Source organism: Squalius cephalus (assembly GCF_949319135.1).
Source record: "Squalius cephalus genome assembly, chromosome: 24".
In the NCBI taxonomy this organism is placed as follows: Eukaryota; Metazoa; Chordata; class Actinopteri; order Cypriniformes; family Leuciscidae; genus Squalius; species Squalius cephalus.
The window spans coordinates 28,238,357-28,253,130 of NC_137145.1; the positions used below are offsets into that span (position 1 = coordinate 28,238,357).

General features: G+C 39.9%; 1 protein-coding gene across 2 annotated transcripts in view; it reads right to left on the reverse strand.

Annotated features, from left to right (window-relative positions):
• Window positions 1–14,774, reverse strand: part of slc12a2 (solute carrier family 12 member 2) — a 64,163-nt gene that overhangs the window by 31,861 nt on the left and 17,528 nt on the right. For both annotated transcript variants that reach the window (XM_079860865.1, XM_079860864.1), the window contains exons 2-4: window positions 5,751–5,870; window positions 3,705–3,780; window positions 3,361–3,456 (exon numbers count right to left, since the gene is read on the reverse strand). In XM_079860865.1, coding sequence (XP_079716991.1) covers window positions 3,361–3,456; window positions 3,705–3,780; window positions 5,751–5,870 — 292 coding nt within the window. The remainder of the gene's footprint in view (window positions 1–3,360; window positions 3,457–3,704; window positions 3,781–5,750; window positions 5,871–14,774) is intronic.

Genomic DNA, 14,774 nt, shown 5'->3' on the forward strand with positions numbered 1-14,774 from the left:
AGTGGCTCAACTCATTCAAGTCAAGTCAGTGGTTCAACTCAAGCAAGACAAGTCAGTGGCTCACCTCAAGCAAGTCAAGTCAGTGGCTCAACTCATTCAAGTCAAGTCAGTGGCTCACCTCAAGCAAGTCAAGTCAGTGGCTCACCTCAAGCAAGACAAGTCAGTGGCTCAACTCAAGCAAGTCAAGTCAGTGGCTCAACTCATTCAAGTCAAGTCAGTGGCTCAACTCAAGCAAGTTTTGATGGTTTCCTTCTTTCTGCAACATTTTATTCACCACACAAAACCATGTTTATCAAATATCGTCGAGTTTGATTTGACACACACCCTTTTACAGACATGAGAAGTGTTGTCTTCTCTTGTTTAAGAATTTATTTATTTATTTAGCCGTCATGGGGTTTTATAACAGGTTATCATTAAACATGAAGCATTGCTTTCTCCCTGCTGTCTGTGTGCCATCAGATCAGTCACAACAAACCATTTGAAAACTGTGTGCCTGAATGATAAGTCCCAGTGTGTAGTATATACTGAGAAGAGGAAGGGGTTCAGCACGTACCCCTGTGGATAAGATCATACTGGGTTACCAATAACAAGTGCAGTACTCTCAGCTATGCTTAAAAAAAACTTGCCATATTAAAAAAAGACCAGTGCAGCACCCAAACAGTTTAGAGAGCGCACAGGCTTGCAACAGGGGACACACTATATAAATTAAGCTTACTTGACAACAGCAGTTCATATCAATATTTTAATGAAAAGAAAACAGCCTTAAATAATATATAACTCTAAAGGATCGGACACTGATCGGAACCAGCTGATAATCACAGATTTTAATTATGCAAAAGAGCTCAAGCACTGAGAGGTGAATATAAAAGGCTGAGCAGCGTCTCAGTCTCCACTGGGCTTGAGTAAAATAATAATGCGGTTATGAGGTGTGTGCAATTTAAACGACCTTATTACATAATTTCACTAATGGTAGATTCTGTTCAGTTTGCATACTGCTGTTCTCCGTCTACTCTCTGAACTCTTCCCTCTCTTCATTAAATCTCCAGTGAAGGGTTGCCACATATCATACAAATAAGCAAATCATGGCCCTTAAAAACGCAATACAATAAACAGACATGGCAAAACTGTACCATGAGAACAAATAAAAACAATATAACTAGTGATACCAATATCCTAAAAAATTAAAAAGGTAGGAAATTATTTATTATTATAAACTGATTGAAGTACAACAATAACATGAGATATATATAAAAAGGTGGGCCGGGGACAATAAATTAAAATTCAAAAACGAGTTTGAAAAGCAAATAAAATCTACACAATTTTATTAAATATTGACAATCAATTTTTAACTGAATCATGACCCCAAGAATCGATTGTAATCAAATCATGAGATTCCAAAAGATTCACACCCCATAAAAAAAAAAAGTGCCCAGATTGAGAATTGGCACAGACTCGAGTGAGCATTTAAGATCAATCTTATTTATGAAAGTGGGGGGGAGGGGGATTGGATTGGGGGGGGGGGGGGTGTTTAATAAATTACTGAAATACCAGGGACGATTAGGCCTAATCTCATATTAACGGCTACTCACCGCAGTGACGAAGCATTAGCACATTTATACACACTATTAAAAAACCTGCATGCAATGCTGAAAAAGGAAATATGTCAAGCAGTAAATATAATGTCCTGTGAGTGTGGGAAAATGTAAATTATCTGGAAAGAGTGGCAGCGACAGATAAATATCCATGAGCATCTCAAACAAACCCAATCCTACAAATACACACCCTCTCATGACTGGGTTCATAACTAATGCCTGAGGAGCTCATGGAAAAATATTGATATCGCTTCCACACTGTGAGAGTAAAGAGTGGGTCAACTATCCATTTCTGACTTCCAGACTGCCAGTGAACTGCTCAATCACCTGAGAGAAAAACCCTGAGATCTCAAAACACTATTGAATTTCCCCACAAGCTGTGAGAACTAGAAGCGTAATGCCGTGTACCTTCAGCTTTCGTTAGATGTGTCATCACACTCATGCACTCAGACGAGAACACCTTAGTGGAAATAATTAGATAAGAGACAATTAGCCAGAGTAAAAAAAAAAAAAAAGACTACGCAGCCAAAAAAAAAAAAAAAAAAAAAACTCAATTCTGAAGACTTCAGGGACAATATAAAGGGCTTTTCACACTGCACTAAGCCCAGGTTATCGTCCTTCTAAACACAGCTAATTTAGAAGCGGGGTTAGCACCGCTTTTACCTGGGGTTATGAAACCCTGCTCCGGAGCAATGCTAGAGCCTTTATGAAAACGTTCATCCAATCAGTGACACTGAACATTTGCAAATAAGGATGTTTACCCATGCTTTGGGAATGTACAGTGTGACCCGCCATAGTCATGCTGCTCTCAAGCTAAACTGAGCTGGTTGCTGTAGGTCCACCGACTTGTTTCCGCCACAGAATAAGACATTTGAAAAGATAATTGCGACTTTTTCATCTCACAATTGCGATTTCTCTTTATTGCGAATTGCGATTGACTTTATTTCTCAGAATTGGGAGATATAAAGTCAGAATCGCGTGATATAAAGTCGCAATTGAATGTTATAAACTCACAATTCTTAACACACATTTGCGACTTTATATCAGGCAATCTGACTTTATATCTCCCAATTGCGTGTTATAAAGTCAGAATTGCGAGATATAAACATGCAATTCTGAAAAAAAAGGCAGAATTGTCAGATGTAAACTCGCAATTGTGTGAGAAAAAAAAAGCCGCAGGTTATGAATCAACCCTGTTACAATCATAACTACTATCTCTTATTGAACATACTACTCCAGACCCCAAAGAACAAAATGACAAAACACTGCAAAAGTCTGAAAGTCTCCTCTTTTCCATTATATTTTTTATGTTGAGTGCAAAGAGGACTCATCTGTCTAAAGATGAGCTTAATGTCAACACTATTTCCATAATTTGTGTAAATGATTAGTAAACCTCTAGTCGGTTACATGTTATTTTGTTTAGTTATCTGTTCAGAATCGTGGGACAATTGTGATCTCTGTTTGAAACTAAATAATTGTGATTCTCAATTTAACCAGTCGTGCAGCTTTACTGGATGTTTACAGAAATATATGCATTAAATACATATTGTGTCATGATTGATTAGATGTGTTCCTGCTTGAAGTGGGTATTTGATCATACATATACAGACACCAAATGACCACACACACAAAAAAAACGACCATTTTGCACATGGTGAATAACTTTATCCAAACAAAGACCATTCAAAGGGTCCCTGTGTGATAACAATTATTATCAGTGATTTACATTGATGCAGTGTCAATGCACATTTCATCTTTTATAGATTACCTCCTCGTACAAAGCCATTGGTTGCGATGGCAGACGTCGAGCAGCCTGTGATGGTAGTCACAACCGTTGCCATTATAACAATGATGCAGGAGTACGCTGTGGAAATAAAAATGTGAAAGGACAGTGAACATCTCTGCCGACTCATGGCTCCTCAAAGACAGCACTAAACACGAGCCGTGTGCGTCCGGCTTCATAAGTGTTCTCCGGTGCGGTGCCGGTCAACTCACAGCGCCTTACAGCGACATTCAGCATGTGCATGACAAATGACTGCAGCTCGATGGAAAACAAGAGTTTGCTTGTGAATTGAAGTGCTAATTCACACGGCCGACCAAAGTCAAACCTACCAATTCCAGCCTGGCCCACGATCCATGTCATTCGAATGAAGAGCATCACACCCCATATGTTTAACATGCAGCGCACCTGCACAGAGGAAGGATGCAGTTTAGACTCATGCTGACAAGAACATCAACGACCAAAGCCGTTTCTCAAACCAGGTCACGGACCGGCCGTGGCATTCAGCGGGACCAGTGACCTCTGGACAGGAACCCATCCGTGTTTGAAGGAAAGCTGTGGGCTTAAGTCTATAGACAGCATGTCCATTACACCAGAAAAGAGTTATCACTGTTAGAGTAACAGAAGAAATAAACCTTCCCAGACCTCCAGAGGCTTTAACAGAACAGAGATGGTATGTTATGTTGGGGAACCTCAAAGGGTTAGTTCACCCAAAAATGAAAATTCTGGCAGTAATTCGGTCATCTTCTCAGTTCTGGCACATGCGTCGTGTTGCTCTCGTCAACTCACTCAGAGGCCCACACGGAAGAACATTAATAGTTGAATAAAGTCGTTATTTTTGGGGGTTTTCTGCACACAAAAAAGTATTCTCGTTGCTTGATAAACTTAAGGTTGAGCCACTGTAGTCACTTGGACTATTTTAACGATGTCTTTACTAACTTTTCTGGGCTGGCAGATTTCGATTACCTATTAGCCTATGAAGCCTATGAAGGAGTGAGCCAGCTCTCAGATTTCATCCAAAATATCTTAATTTGAGTTCTGAAGATGAACGAAAGTCTTACGGGGTTGGAACAACATGAGGGAGAGGAATTACTGACAGAATTTTCATTTTTGGGTGAATTAACCCTTTAAGATTCAGTCTAAACTGATCTGACGCTGTTGTGTGAGAACTGAACTGAGCTGGACGATGACATCATTTTTGCAGAACTGCTTTATAGACGAAATGAACTAATTTAATAACTGATGATCCAGACCCGAATCAACACTGAACTGACTTCAACTGAAATATATTATTTTCCTGTTATCTCTGTAAAGCTGCTTGAAACAATCTGTATTCTATAAAGCACTATAGAAATAAAGGTGACTTGACGTATTTAAGTGGTTTATTTGATCTGTAAAGCATCTAAACTATCTTTTAGTGGCGTGTCTACTGTTCTAGGTGGATAAACTTCTGGTTACGTGCTACTTTTATTCAATTTAAAGATTATTACAGTAATTCTTGTGTGTGAGTTTGCTCCAAGTACTCTTTCCATGTCTCTTTCTGGAGTCTCTGTGTTTACATGGTCTTGACAGCAAAGTTCAGAGATTATATATAACTTTACACAGATCAGTGTGTGATTCTTTCACACTAGTCTCATGTGAATAATGTTTAAGCGATACTAAACAGCATGGACTGTAATGTTCATTAACTGTTCTTGCACTTTCACTGTAAGAGCCTTACTCCACAAACAATTTTTTTTTTCTTTGTTTTTCTTTTTTTTTTTAATTGAGGGAAGAGTTGATTTTTTTCTGAGGTAACGGACATCACACAGCAAAGGCCGTGGGAGAACCCGGAGCAGTCCTCTAAACACACAACGCTTTCAAACACTGAATGAATTCCTGCGTGGTTTGAAAGACACTTTGGATGAAAATGAATTTTCACTTGTCGACACTATGAGAAGCTGTTTGGTGTCAAATGTTAAGACTGGGAAGGTGAAAATGAGGACAACTTCAAGGACGAGGAAGACCTGTCAAAATATTGACCAAGAGACAAGAAGCAGAGCAGATCTGTGAACCATAAAGCTTTTTCTGGATTCAAATCCCCCCTCCTGTGTCATAATCTGTTCTGAGCAAAGCCACAGCTTGTTGAGAGCATTAGCATAGTAAACATTACAACAGCATGACAGTTTAACATTCAGCCTCTAATATGAGTCTCTACAGGCAGCAGATATAGCAAACTCATGAAAGATCAATTATCACCCACAGCAGGAAAGTCTCACTCATCAACATTCCTGTCTTTGATTTAAATGGCTGCCACAAGTCACAAGTCAAACGACCCTCTCATTCAAAGTGTCATACATCATCAACTCGCCTGACTCTGACTGGTATACTCATCTTACCAGCACTCCTTTGATCCAGCCGAACTTCACCACCCCTTTGGACTCGGACGCCTCTTTAGCGGCGGCCTCCTCGGCAGGGGTCAGCTCTTCACCGTTAGCAAACCCGTCCTCAAACGGCTCCTGCGATCACACACACACACAGGCATTAATACATCTGATGTGAAGACTTTATGGAATAACATGCTGATAACTGCTCTAGACAGAAAGCCTCCAACCTACATTACTTCAATTTATTCATTTCATTTAAAGGTTATTACTATAATGTCAGTGTGTGAGCAGTAGCGTTGTTAACCACACATACACACACACGTCGGGCCCCGCAAGTTTGAGGGCCTCTGCTGACCAAGCTATTAAATCAGCTGATGACCTCAATTACATAAACATTGCTTCCATAACCAAATTTAGAAAGCTGCAAACACTGTTCCCTGATCACCGTTTATATGTGAATAAGCCTAAATTAATCCAAGAAGAGACACGATTGCTTTAAAGGATGAGCAGATTTAAACTGCTCCATTCATGATTCTTAATGCGAGTTTTGAAGCGTCAGTTTAAATGGAGGGACAGAAATCTCCCAGATTCATTGAAATAGGTAATCTCCACATTTGTTTCCCGAAGATGCATAAAAGTCATATGGGTTTGGAACGACATGAGGTTAAGCAAATGATGGCATTCATCTTTCGGTGAACTAAAACTAACCAAAACGGCGTGTTGCTTTGGTGAGACGGACAAGCTAGTGCGTGTCATATCACAACTGTGCAGGTTTTTTACAACAACAACAACGTTTCATTTAGGTTTCATTTAAATACACGTAGGCCTATTCACCTTATTCCGCCCCGCCCACTTTTACTTCTGTCCAGTACTTCCGTTGTAAACCAACTTCCGGTTTAGCGGACCCTCATTCAATTTCTAGGAGAACTGCAGAGAAGTCTCACTGATAAAATGTCACATAAGATAAGCTAATTTGTGCCAAATGTGCTATGTACGTGTGTACCAACAGCACAGCAATGCACTGTTTCTCGGGGTAATTTTTAAACGACTTTTAGGTGTTTATATGACCCGTCTGCCTGTCTGATCGCAGCCCGGCCGATGTGTAGTGTTTAGCCTACATTAGCCACAAACATCTAATGTTGTAATGGTCTCACTACAGGACACATACACATGCTATAGCTTGTTTGAAAGCTATGGTCCTCTAGAATTCAGTCGCTGGATTTGTTTTACAGCCATTACTTGTGTTAGAGATCAAACCATAAGAAATTGCAGCTAGCAGTTAGCTAAGCTAACGTTACCCTCTTGTTCATCTAGTTGAGGCTCTTTCTTTCTACACCAGTTCGTGGCAATTTTTTTCTCATCTGTTGGCAAATGCAAATGTATCTGGTGATTAAGCAAACAAACTGTGGTGTAATAATGTTTCAAACTTTACATGTAGTAGTGTTTGTGCACATCTTCATAACTAAGTAATAGCTATTAGAAAGACACAGCTATTAAATAATTTGATTGTGGCATTGTTTCAAAAGCTTCAAGTGAAATGTACTTTAGTACGTTGCAGCAGTTGTTAATAACCATAGGCCAACGCATTTGGCTATAATATTATAGTCTATCTACTTATATCAAGACAGATAACAGATTGGACCAGGGCAAACAAAGCGCTAAGTAGCTAAACCAGGAAGTGAGATTACGCGGATGGCGCCACCCAGTGCTACTTCCGGAATAAGGTGAATATTATACTTAGTTTGTAAAATACATACACTGATGTCTATAGAAGCGGCAATTAAAACTCTTCTAATTTGACATTGTGTTTTATTCACGTCAGAAATACATCGTGTAGATAACTAAATAGTTTACTTTTACTTTGTATTCTTCTCCCAGATCACCAGTCACTTACTCTCATGTCTTTCAGGAGAAGTGGATGTAAATCTGACAACTCTGATTCTCTGCGCTTAAGAGCAAACTATCATGGTGGTGTCGGTCATCCATTGTCATCTAACATGATCATCATAAAAGTGTTTAAAAGACTAGATACAATCACTAATCACTATTTGAGAATAGGAATATCAGATCGCCTATTTCACAATAACAAGACAATTGTTCAAGCTAAAACTATTTTCTCATGGCTAAATGGATTCGGTGTAATTTTGAATATTAAAGACAATGGTCAAAAGAATCTTGATGAATCCAAAAACCAAGAAGGTTTATATCTTAAAGCTAGAGGGAGCAAGTACCAAAGTGTCGACAATTTTTTGTTATGCAGTTTAAAGTAAAATAAATATATATTTTTGAAATGTCTCAATTAATTACATTCAATGTTACTGTTGTGCAATTCAGAGTAAAATGTTACGTAATGTTGGGGTGTGGGGGCCTGAGGTCCTGACTTTGCTTGGGGCCCCAAAATGGTGAACCCGCCCCAGTGCGAGTTTGCTCAAGTACGTCATGTCACTTTCTGGAGTCTCTGGGTTTACATGGTCTTGACAAATTTCAGAGATTATATATAACTTTACACAGATCAGTGTGTGATTCTTTCACACTAGTCTCATGTGAATAATGTTTAAGCGATACTAAACAGCATGGACTGTAATGTTCATTAACTGTTCTTGCACTTTCACTGTAAGAGCCTTACTCCACATACAATTGTTGCCGTTTTTTTTAATTATTGAGGGAAGAATGAATTCAGCCTCTAGCAGGAGTCTCTACAGGCAGCAGATATAGCAAACTAATGCCAAGACCAATTATCACCCACTCATCGCCCAGAGGTCTCCAACCTATCCTGCAGACACATCAGTCTCAGTCTCCAACACCTGCCGGAGGTTCTCAGGTAACCCTGAACACCTTCATTATCTGGTTCAGGAGTGTTTGATTGAGGCTGGACCCCTTCTCTAGAGCAATATCATATTATTTTCATTATAAAATGGAGATCTGAATATTTGAAAGTCTGGTAAGATTTTAGTATTTGACCTTGACCTTCAAGAAAAGCTCTCTTCATGTCACAAGGGGTTCATAATGCTGTCGTCTGAAGGAAGATTTAACTATGTAAAGGTTGCACTAATGCAAGTGAAAATGAACTGCAAACATAAAAATACTCATGACTTCAAGACTAGACGACCCCTAACACACACACATTCACAGCAGAGTTATGTTTGCGAAAGGTCAAACACCGGAAGAGTCCCTCCTCCACAGAAACAATGGCGTGACGAAAGCAGAGGCTCCTGGGACATACACGACCCTGCACATCCACACAGAGGACACACTTTACAATGACAATGTGGGAACTTTACAACATCCTGTCCCGGCACACATAAAGCTGGAGTCCGGACTGTGGAAAAAGCCAACAGCAGTTCGATGCGAGCGCAGGAGCCGGGGGCCGTATCGACCTCTGCTGGATCAGGGTCAGTGAGAGCGGCCGGAGGACGAGCGCACACACACCATCTCTCATATCTTCAGCGGTGAAGAGCGGTGATCAGATGTGGGCTTCAGTCTCTCCTCACTCCACACCAGCGCATTTCTTCAGGATATTCATCCCCGCAGGAAGGGCACGCGAAGCTGTCGTCCTCTTACTTGACCTTGACCAAATGAGTGAGTGTTGACGGGATTCATACGGGTGACACTGAGTTGTGATTATTGATAGCTGATGGCTTCAGGACATACTGTATTGAACATGTAATGTTTTTGGCAGTACTGTCCACAGAAAATCACCACTAGCCCTCGATGAATAACACTGAAAGACGGTGGGGGGCAAATAACACTTTTTGTTACCACACATACACACATTGTGATTAGTGGTTAAAAAGAAGCTTGTTCAAATCAAACACCATTCAACAACTAATAATGACAGCAAATAATGTGACCTGTCACCTGACTCACAGCGGATTCTCTAAACGGGCTTCTCCAGAACAACAAATGATATAAATACAGGAAGGAAAAGTGGTCAACCTTTATATCGACAAGGCAGATGAGCTGGACGAGGGATAAACGTCTGCTAATAATGCCTGTACTTTGGAGGACTAATGACACCAACAGACCGAGTGAGAACTGCTTTATTTCAGCGTGTGAAACAAACAGCCGTACACCAGTTCATAAGGTTTAATGTTGTCCGGTCCCATCCTCTTCCTCACTGCACTGAGCAGTCAAATATCCCTGCATCATCGACACTGGCCATGGGAATCACATGTGTTGTATAATTCTCACATCTCCAACACCTCAGTCTCCTCCTCTGGACTGATCATCCCAAGTTAGAGAAGTTAATAGGCAACTACGCATGCTACTACAGCTATCAACTGTAAAAACTGAGAAAACATTTCAACAAAGGCAAAAAGATGAACAAAAAACAGCAGACAGACAGCTAGAAGCTCAGAAGTGTCCAAACATGCAGTTGTGTGTGATGGGTCATCTACATTTAAAGCTAGATTTGACTGAATACCTATTGTGATAAAACCCCACTGAGCAAGACTAAGTGAAACCTGAGATTACCTACATTGTGGTGACCAGCCAGCGGTTTCCCCACGAGGGGAATGGGTTAATAAATATACTAAATTATATGTTTTTGAAGATGCAGAAAGTTGTGTGTGATGGGTAGTTTAGGGGTCAGGTTTGGGAATAGAAAATACAGCATTGTACAGTATAAAAAATCATTATACCATTATGACTGACTGACAAAGATAACAGAACCGAGTGTGTGTGTAATGTTTTCCACTTTTGATATTGAAATGTTCTTTTTCCTGATGAAGCCACACACATCCATAATACACCGTGGCACGTGTGTCATGTGACGGGCAGCGGGCGTCACCTGACCCGTCCGTCAGCAGGAGTCCACCGGCACGGGGTTCAGACGGGATACGGCCAGGCCATGAACACGCTGCTTTGTTTGAGCTTTTCAACAGCTCCTCATGAATCAGCAAGGCTCAGTGAGGGGCACGTGAAAGACTAGACACACACACACACACACACACACACACACACACACAAGGCCTGTCCTTCAAGACAAGAGTCCCACTCAACAATCTTTCATACATACTAGAGCTGCAAGATTTTGTATCAAATAGAGATCATGATTCTCCACCAATTCTGAATACACAACTAATTACAATAACATGTTATTTACTAGAGGTTCTGACAAAATGTTAATTGCTACAGTCTATTTTGACTGTTGAATTAATAATGTTTAATAGATATAGCCAAATCATTGTCATTTAGAAATAAGTGGGTAATGTGCAGAGAGAGTCAGGATATTCAATGAAAAAGTATGACATAAATTTTACATCTTTTACAGTTTTTTCCAATTGCTAAACGACAGTGAGCACAACTGGAGCTACATGTGCAAAACTCTAACTACAGTCTGCACTACCAACAGTCCCCTGAGCTAAACAGTTCACATCACCTGAGCTAAACAGTTCACATCACCTGAGCTAAACAGTTCACATCACCTGAGCTAAACAGTTCACATCACCTGCAAAACTCACTCAGAGCAACACAACTCTTAACACACGGCTCAAAACAGGCTCAGTGCAGCCAAACACTACGCAACCCTCACTGAGATAACACACACTGTCACACTCAGAACACACTGAGAGTAAAAACACTAGCATCAAACACCAATACAGAAAATACTAACTTTTCATCTTTACAGTTTGAACAATTTCAGTGACTTCATACAAAGTAATATTTTCTTCAAAGAAAAGAGTGACATTCTTTCACATGATTTATTTAAATTCTTTAAGGTAAATGAAAATTAGCAGTTTGCTTCAATAGTCTGTAGTAATTTACGGATTTACAGTAATGAGAAAAAAAAGGTAGAAACTAAAAGTACATACTGTAATTCGAACAAATAACAGGGGCTAATCCTGCCTCTCTCTAGCATCAGGCCACAGGCTTTCATCAACATCAGTTCCCATCAAAACCCGTCTTCCTTGTTCCATTTCCAAAATTAGTCTTTCTGAGCTCTACCTATATATATATATATGTGTGTGTGTGTGTGTGTGTGTGTGTGTTCACTAACAAGTCTAAAACAAGACCCCTGCTTAGCCTTTCAGCTGAAATTGCAGTCAGCAGTGTTTGAAAGGCACAAGGCTGAAATCTATTCTGTTTTGAATGTGTGGTTCACAGTTTTGACAGCAGTGTGTTAGCATTTGAACAAAGTGCTGTAAATCCACAGTGTTGTGCAGGTTGTGGTTAAAGTCATGGGATAAGTGTGTAGAGTTTTGAAAACTGTGTTCAAGCAATGAGAAACGAACTAGAGTTTGGTCCACATGAACTGCTGCTGTGCAGACTGTAGTTAGAGTTTTGCACATGCGACTCCAGTTGTGCCCACTGTCGTTTAGCAATCGAAAAAAACTGTAAGATAAGTAGGTTTAATTAAGGTCCTATGAAATCGGTTGAATTTTTCCCAAATTCCTTTTGTTCCATTTAAATTTTTTGGACTCCATTTTAATGGTTAAATTACATTTTAGTAATCAAAAAGCATGTCTAATTAATTGAAATCATGAAACTTAAACAATTTAACAACAATTTATTTAAAGTTTAACAAACATTACATGTTTTTCAAATTCCATTTTATTTTGAACAAATTCTGTGTTTTCCGTTTCAATTTTTCAGGATTCCATTTTAGTGATTTAATTAAATTTTAATAATCAAAAAACACATCTAATTAATTACGTCTAAAATGCTCTGGAGATGAAGTTCATGCATTCATTTCCTCATATAGTGAGACAGCAGAGTGCTTCAGTGTGTGTGTGTGTGTGTGTGTGTGTGTGTGTGTGTGTGTGTGTGTGTGTGTGTGTGTGTGTGTGTGTGTGTGTGTGTGTGTGTGTGTGTGTGTGTGTGTGTGTGTGTGTGTGTGTGTGTGTGTGTGTGTAACTTCCGAAGTCTGATATAGCATGAACTGACGAATCATTCAGAATAAGACCAGGAACATGAATTTAAAAAGTAAATAGAGTAATTTTAACATTATTGTGGCCTCCGTGTCTTCTAATAACTTTAAACATCTTATGAGCTGTAATTTGTCGATTGCAGCTCTAACTAATCTAGAGGAAATGAAAATCAAGAGATTACAGCCGAGCTTATGCCTTGTTTTACAACTGTTTGCCATCTTAAATCCTACAATACAGACTATAAAACAGGACTCATGAACAGCTCAAACAGTGTGTAGTGGACGCTACAGACCTCCACACGTCACACACAGACGCTAGTCAACAGACTTCATGGGATCATGTCTCCTAGAATGCTGGATTTGGGAAATGTTCATGTTAACATCTGTTTGACTGACATTCTTCCTCTTACCAAAGCCAGAAATGTTGGAGAATAGGCAGTGGGCAATATGCTGGCAGATCCTGACAGGCTGAACAAACTCAACATTCAGACCATAGGCTGGAAAACAATATGGGCGTAGTGTGTGTGACGTCACCTGGTTTCTGAAGAGCGTTTTTAAAGCCCAAAGTGGGCGGAGCCGGCCGTCGCCATCTTGGCAGCGTCACTCCCGGATAACAGAAAATGTGCAGCGAGGCGGATTAGCTGAGGAGACGTGAGTGACGCTAACAGACAGCAGACAAACGGCTAGTAGTGACATCAGCGGCAATCCACCTGTCACTCAAGTGGCCACGCCCTTAATTGTGCACAACTTTAAGGCTTTATATAATTTAAATGGATGAATTATTTAAAAAAATAAATTAAACCGCTCACAGTCGTCATGAAGGGCAAAATTAGCTATATAGACCAAAGCCACTTTTTGCACCAGACAGTAAATGTTTTTTCGTCTGTAATGTTGGGCATTTTAACATGGGGGTTTATGGGATTGGCTCTTTTGGAGCCTGTCTCTAGTGGCCAGTCGATGAACTGCAGTTTAAGTCACTTAGAGAAATTGGAAGGTTGTCTTGATTCATACAGAAAAAGAAAAAAAACTCAAACCCTGAGTGAAAACTTCCTGAATTAGTCAATGTAGTCATTGCTTTAACAATGGCATAACTCCATGAAAAACAACATTAGGTAATTTGTCATTTTGGACATGCTTGTGTTTAGTTAAAACATTCAATCCAAATTACTTTGTATTTGATTATTACCTTTTCAAGAAGAGTCAACCACATCTAAATGAAACCTTTATGAAGAAAGCATAGTGAATGGTTAAGTTAATCCAGATGACGTCTGAGGTGTGGGTGTCTCACCTCCAGGTGCTGTTCTCACACACACACACACACACTCTCTCTCGCCCTGCGCTCCACGTCACGCTCCACAGAGAGAACATACAGGCCTCAAGAAAATAAAACTGCTCTCCTGTCAACTCAGTTTACCAAGAGACGTGTGCTAAAAAATACACAACATTGATTCAACAGGTTTTTTTGTTTATGGCCGTTAGCAAAACATTACTAAGGTTATCAGAGTCAATGACACAAGGTAGTAGTGTGTGTGTGTGTGTGTGTGTGTGTGTGTGTGTGTGAGACTCACGTTGGGCTATCAATCCCCACATTTAAAAGGAGCTCATCACTCAAAATGTAGCAGTGAACACATCCAGCAAAACAAGTGCAGGTTTTCAGTGCTCATGTATTTGGTTGACGCAGTGAGTTTGCTGACATCACTGTGTATCGGCTCCACTGTGGCTGTGGCGTCTGCACACCGGCACAACACTAAAACAACATTCAGCAGACACACCGTTGTGCTGGAGAACGACACGCATCCACATTCGGATTGATTTCTCTCTTTCTGCTGATAACACTGTCACAGTACTACTAAAGTCTAAGTCAATTCCCACTAAAACCATTCAAGTCAAGTCAAGTCACCATTATTTATATACAATACAGAGTGTTTCAAAGCAGCTTTACAGTGATAACAGGAAAATAATGCAACAAAGTTTGTGTCTGGAAGAAAATAGCGTCACAGTTTAGCTTAAGTTCAGTGATGGTTCATTTCTGTTGTAAAAAAGTTATTAAATTTAGTTTATATATATATATATATATATATATATATATATATATATAGCGCCGCTCTGGAGAAAACCGTGATGTCATCGTCCAGCTCAGTTCAGTTCTCATATAATGGTGTCAATGC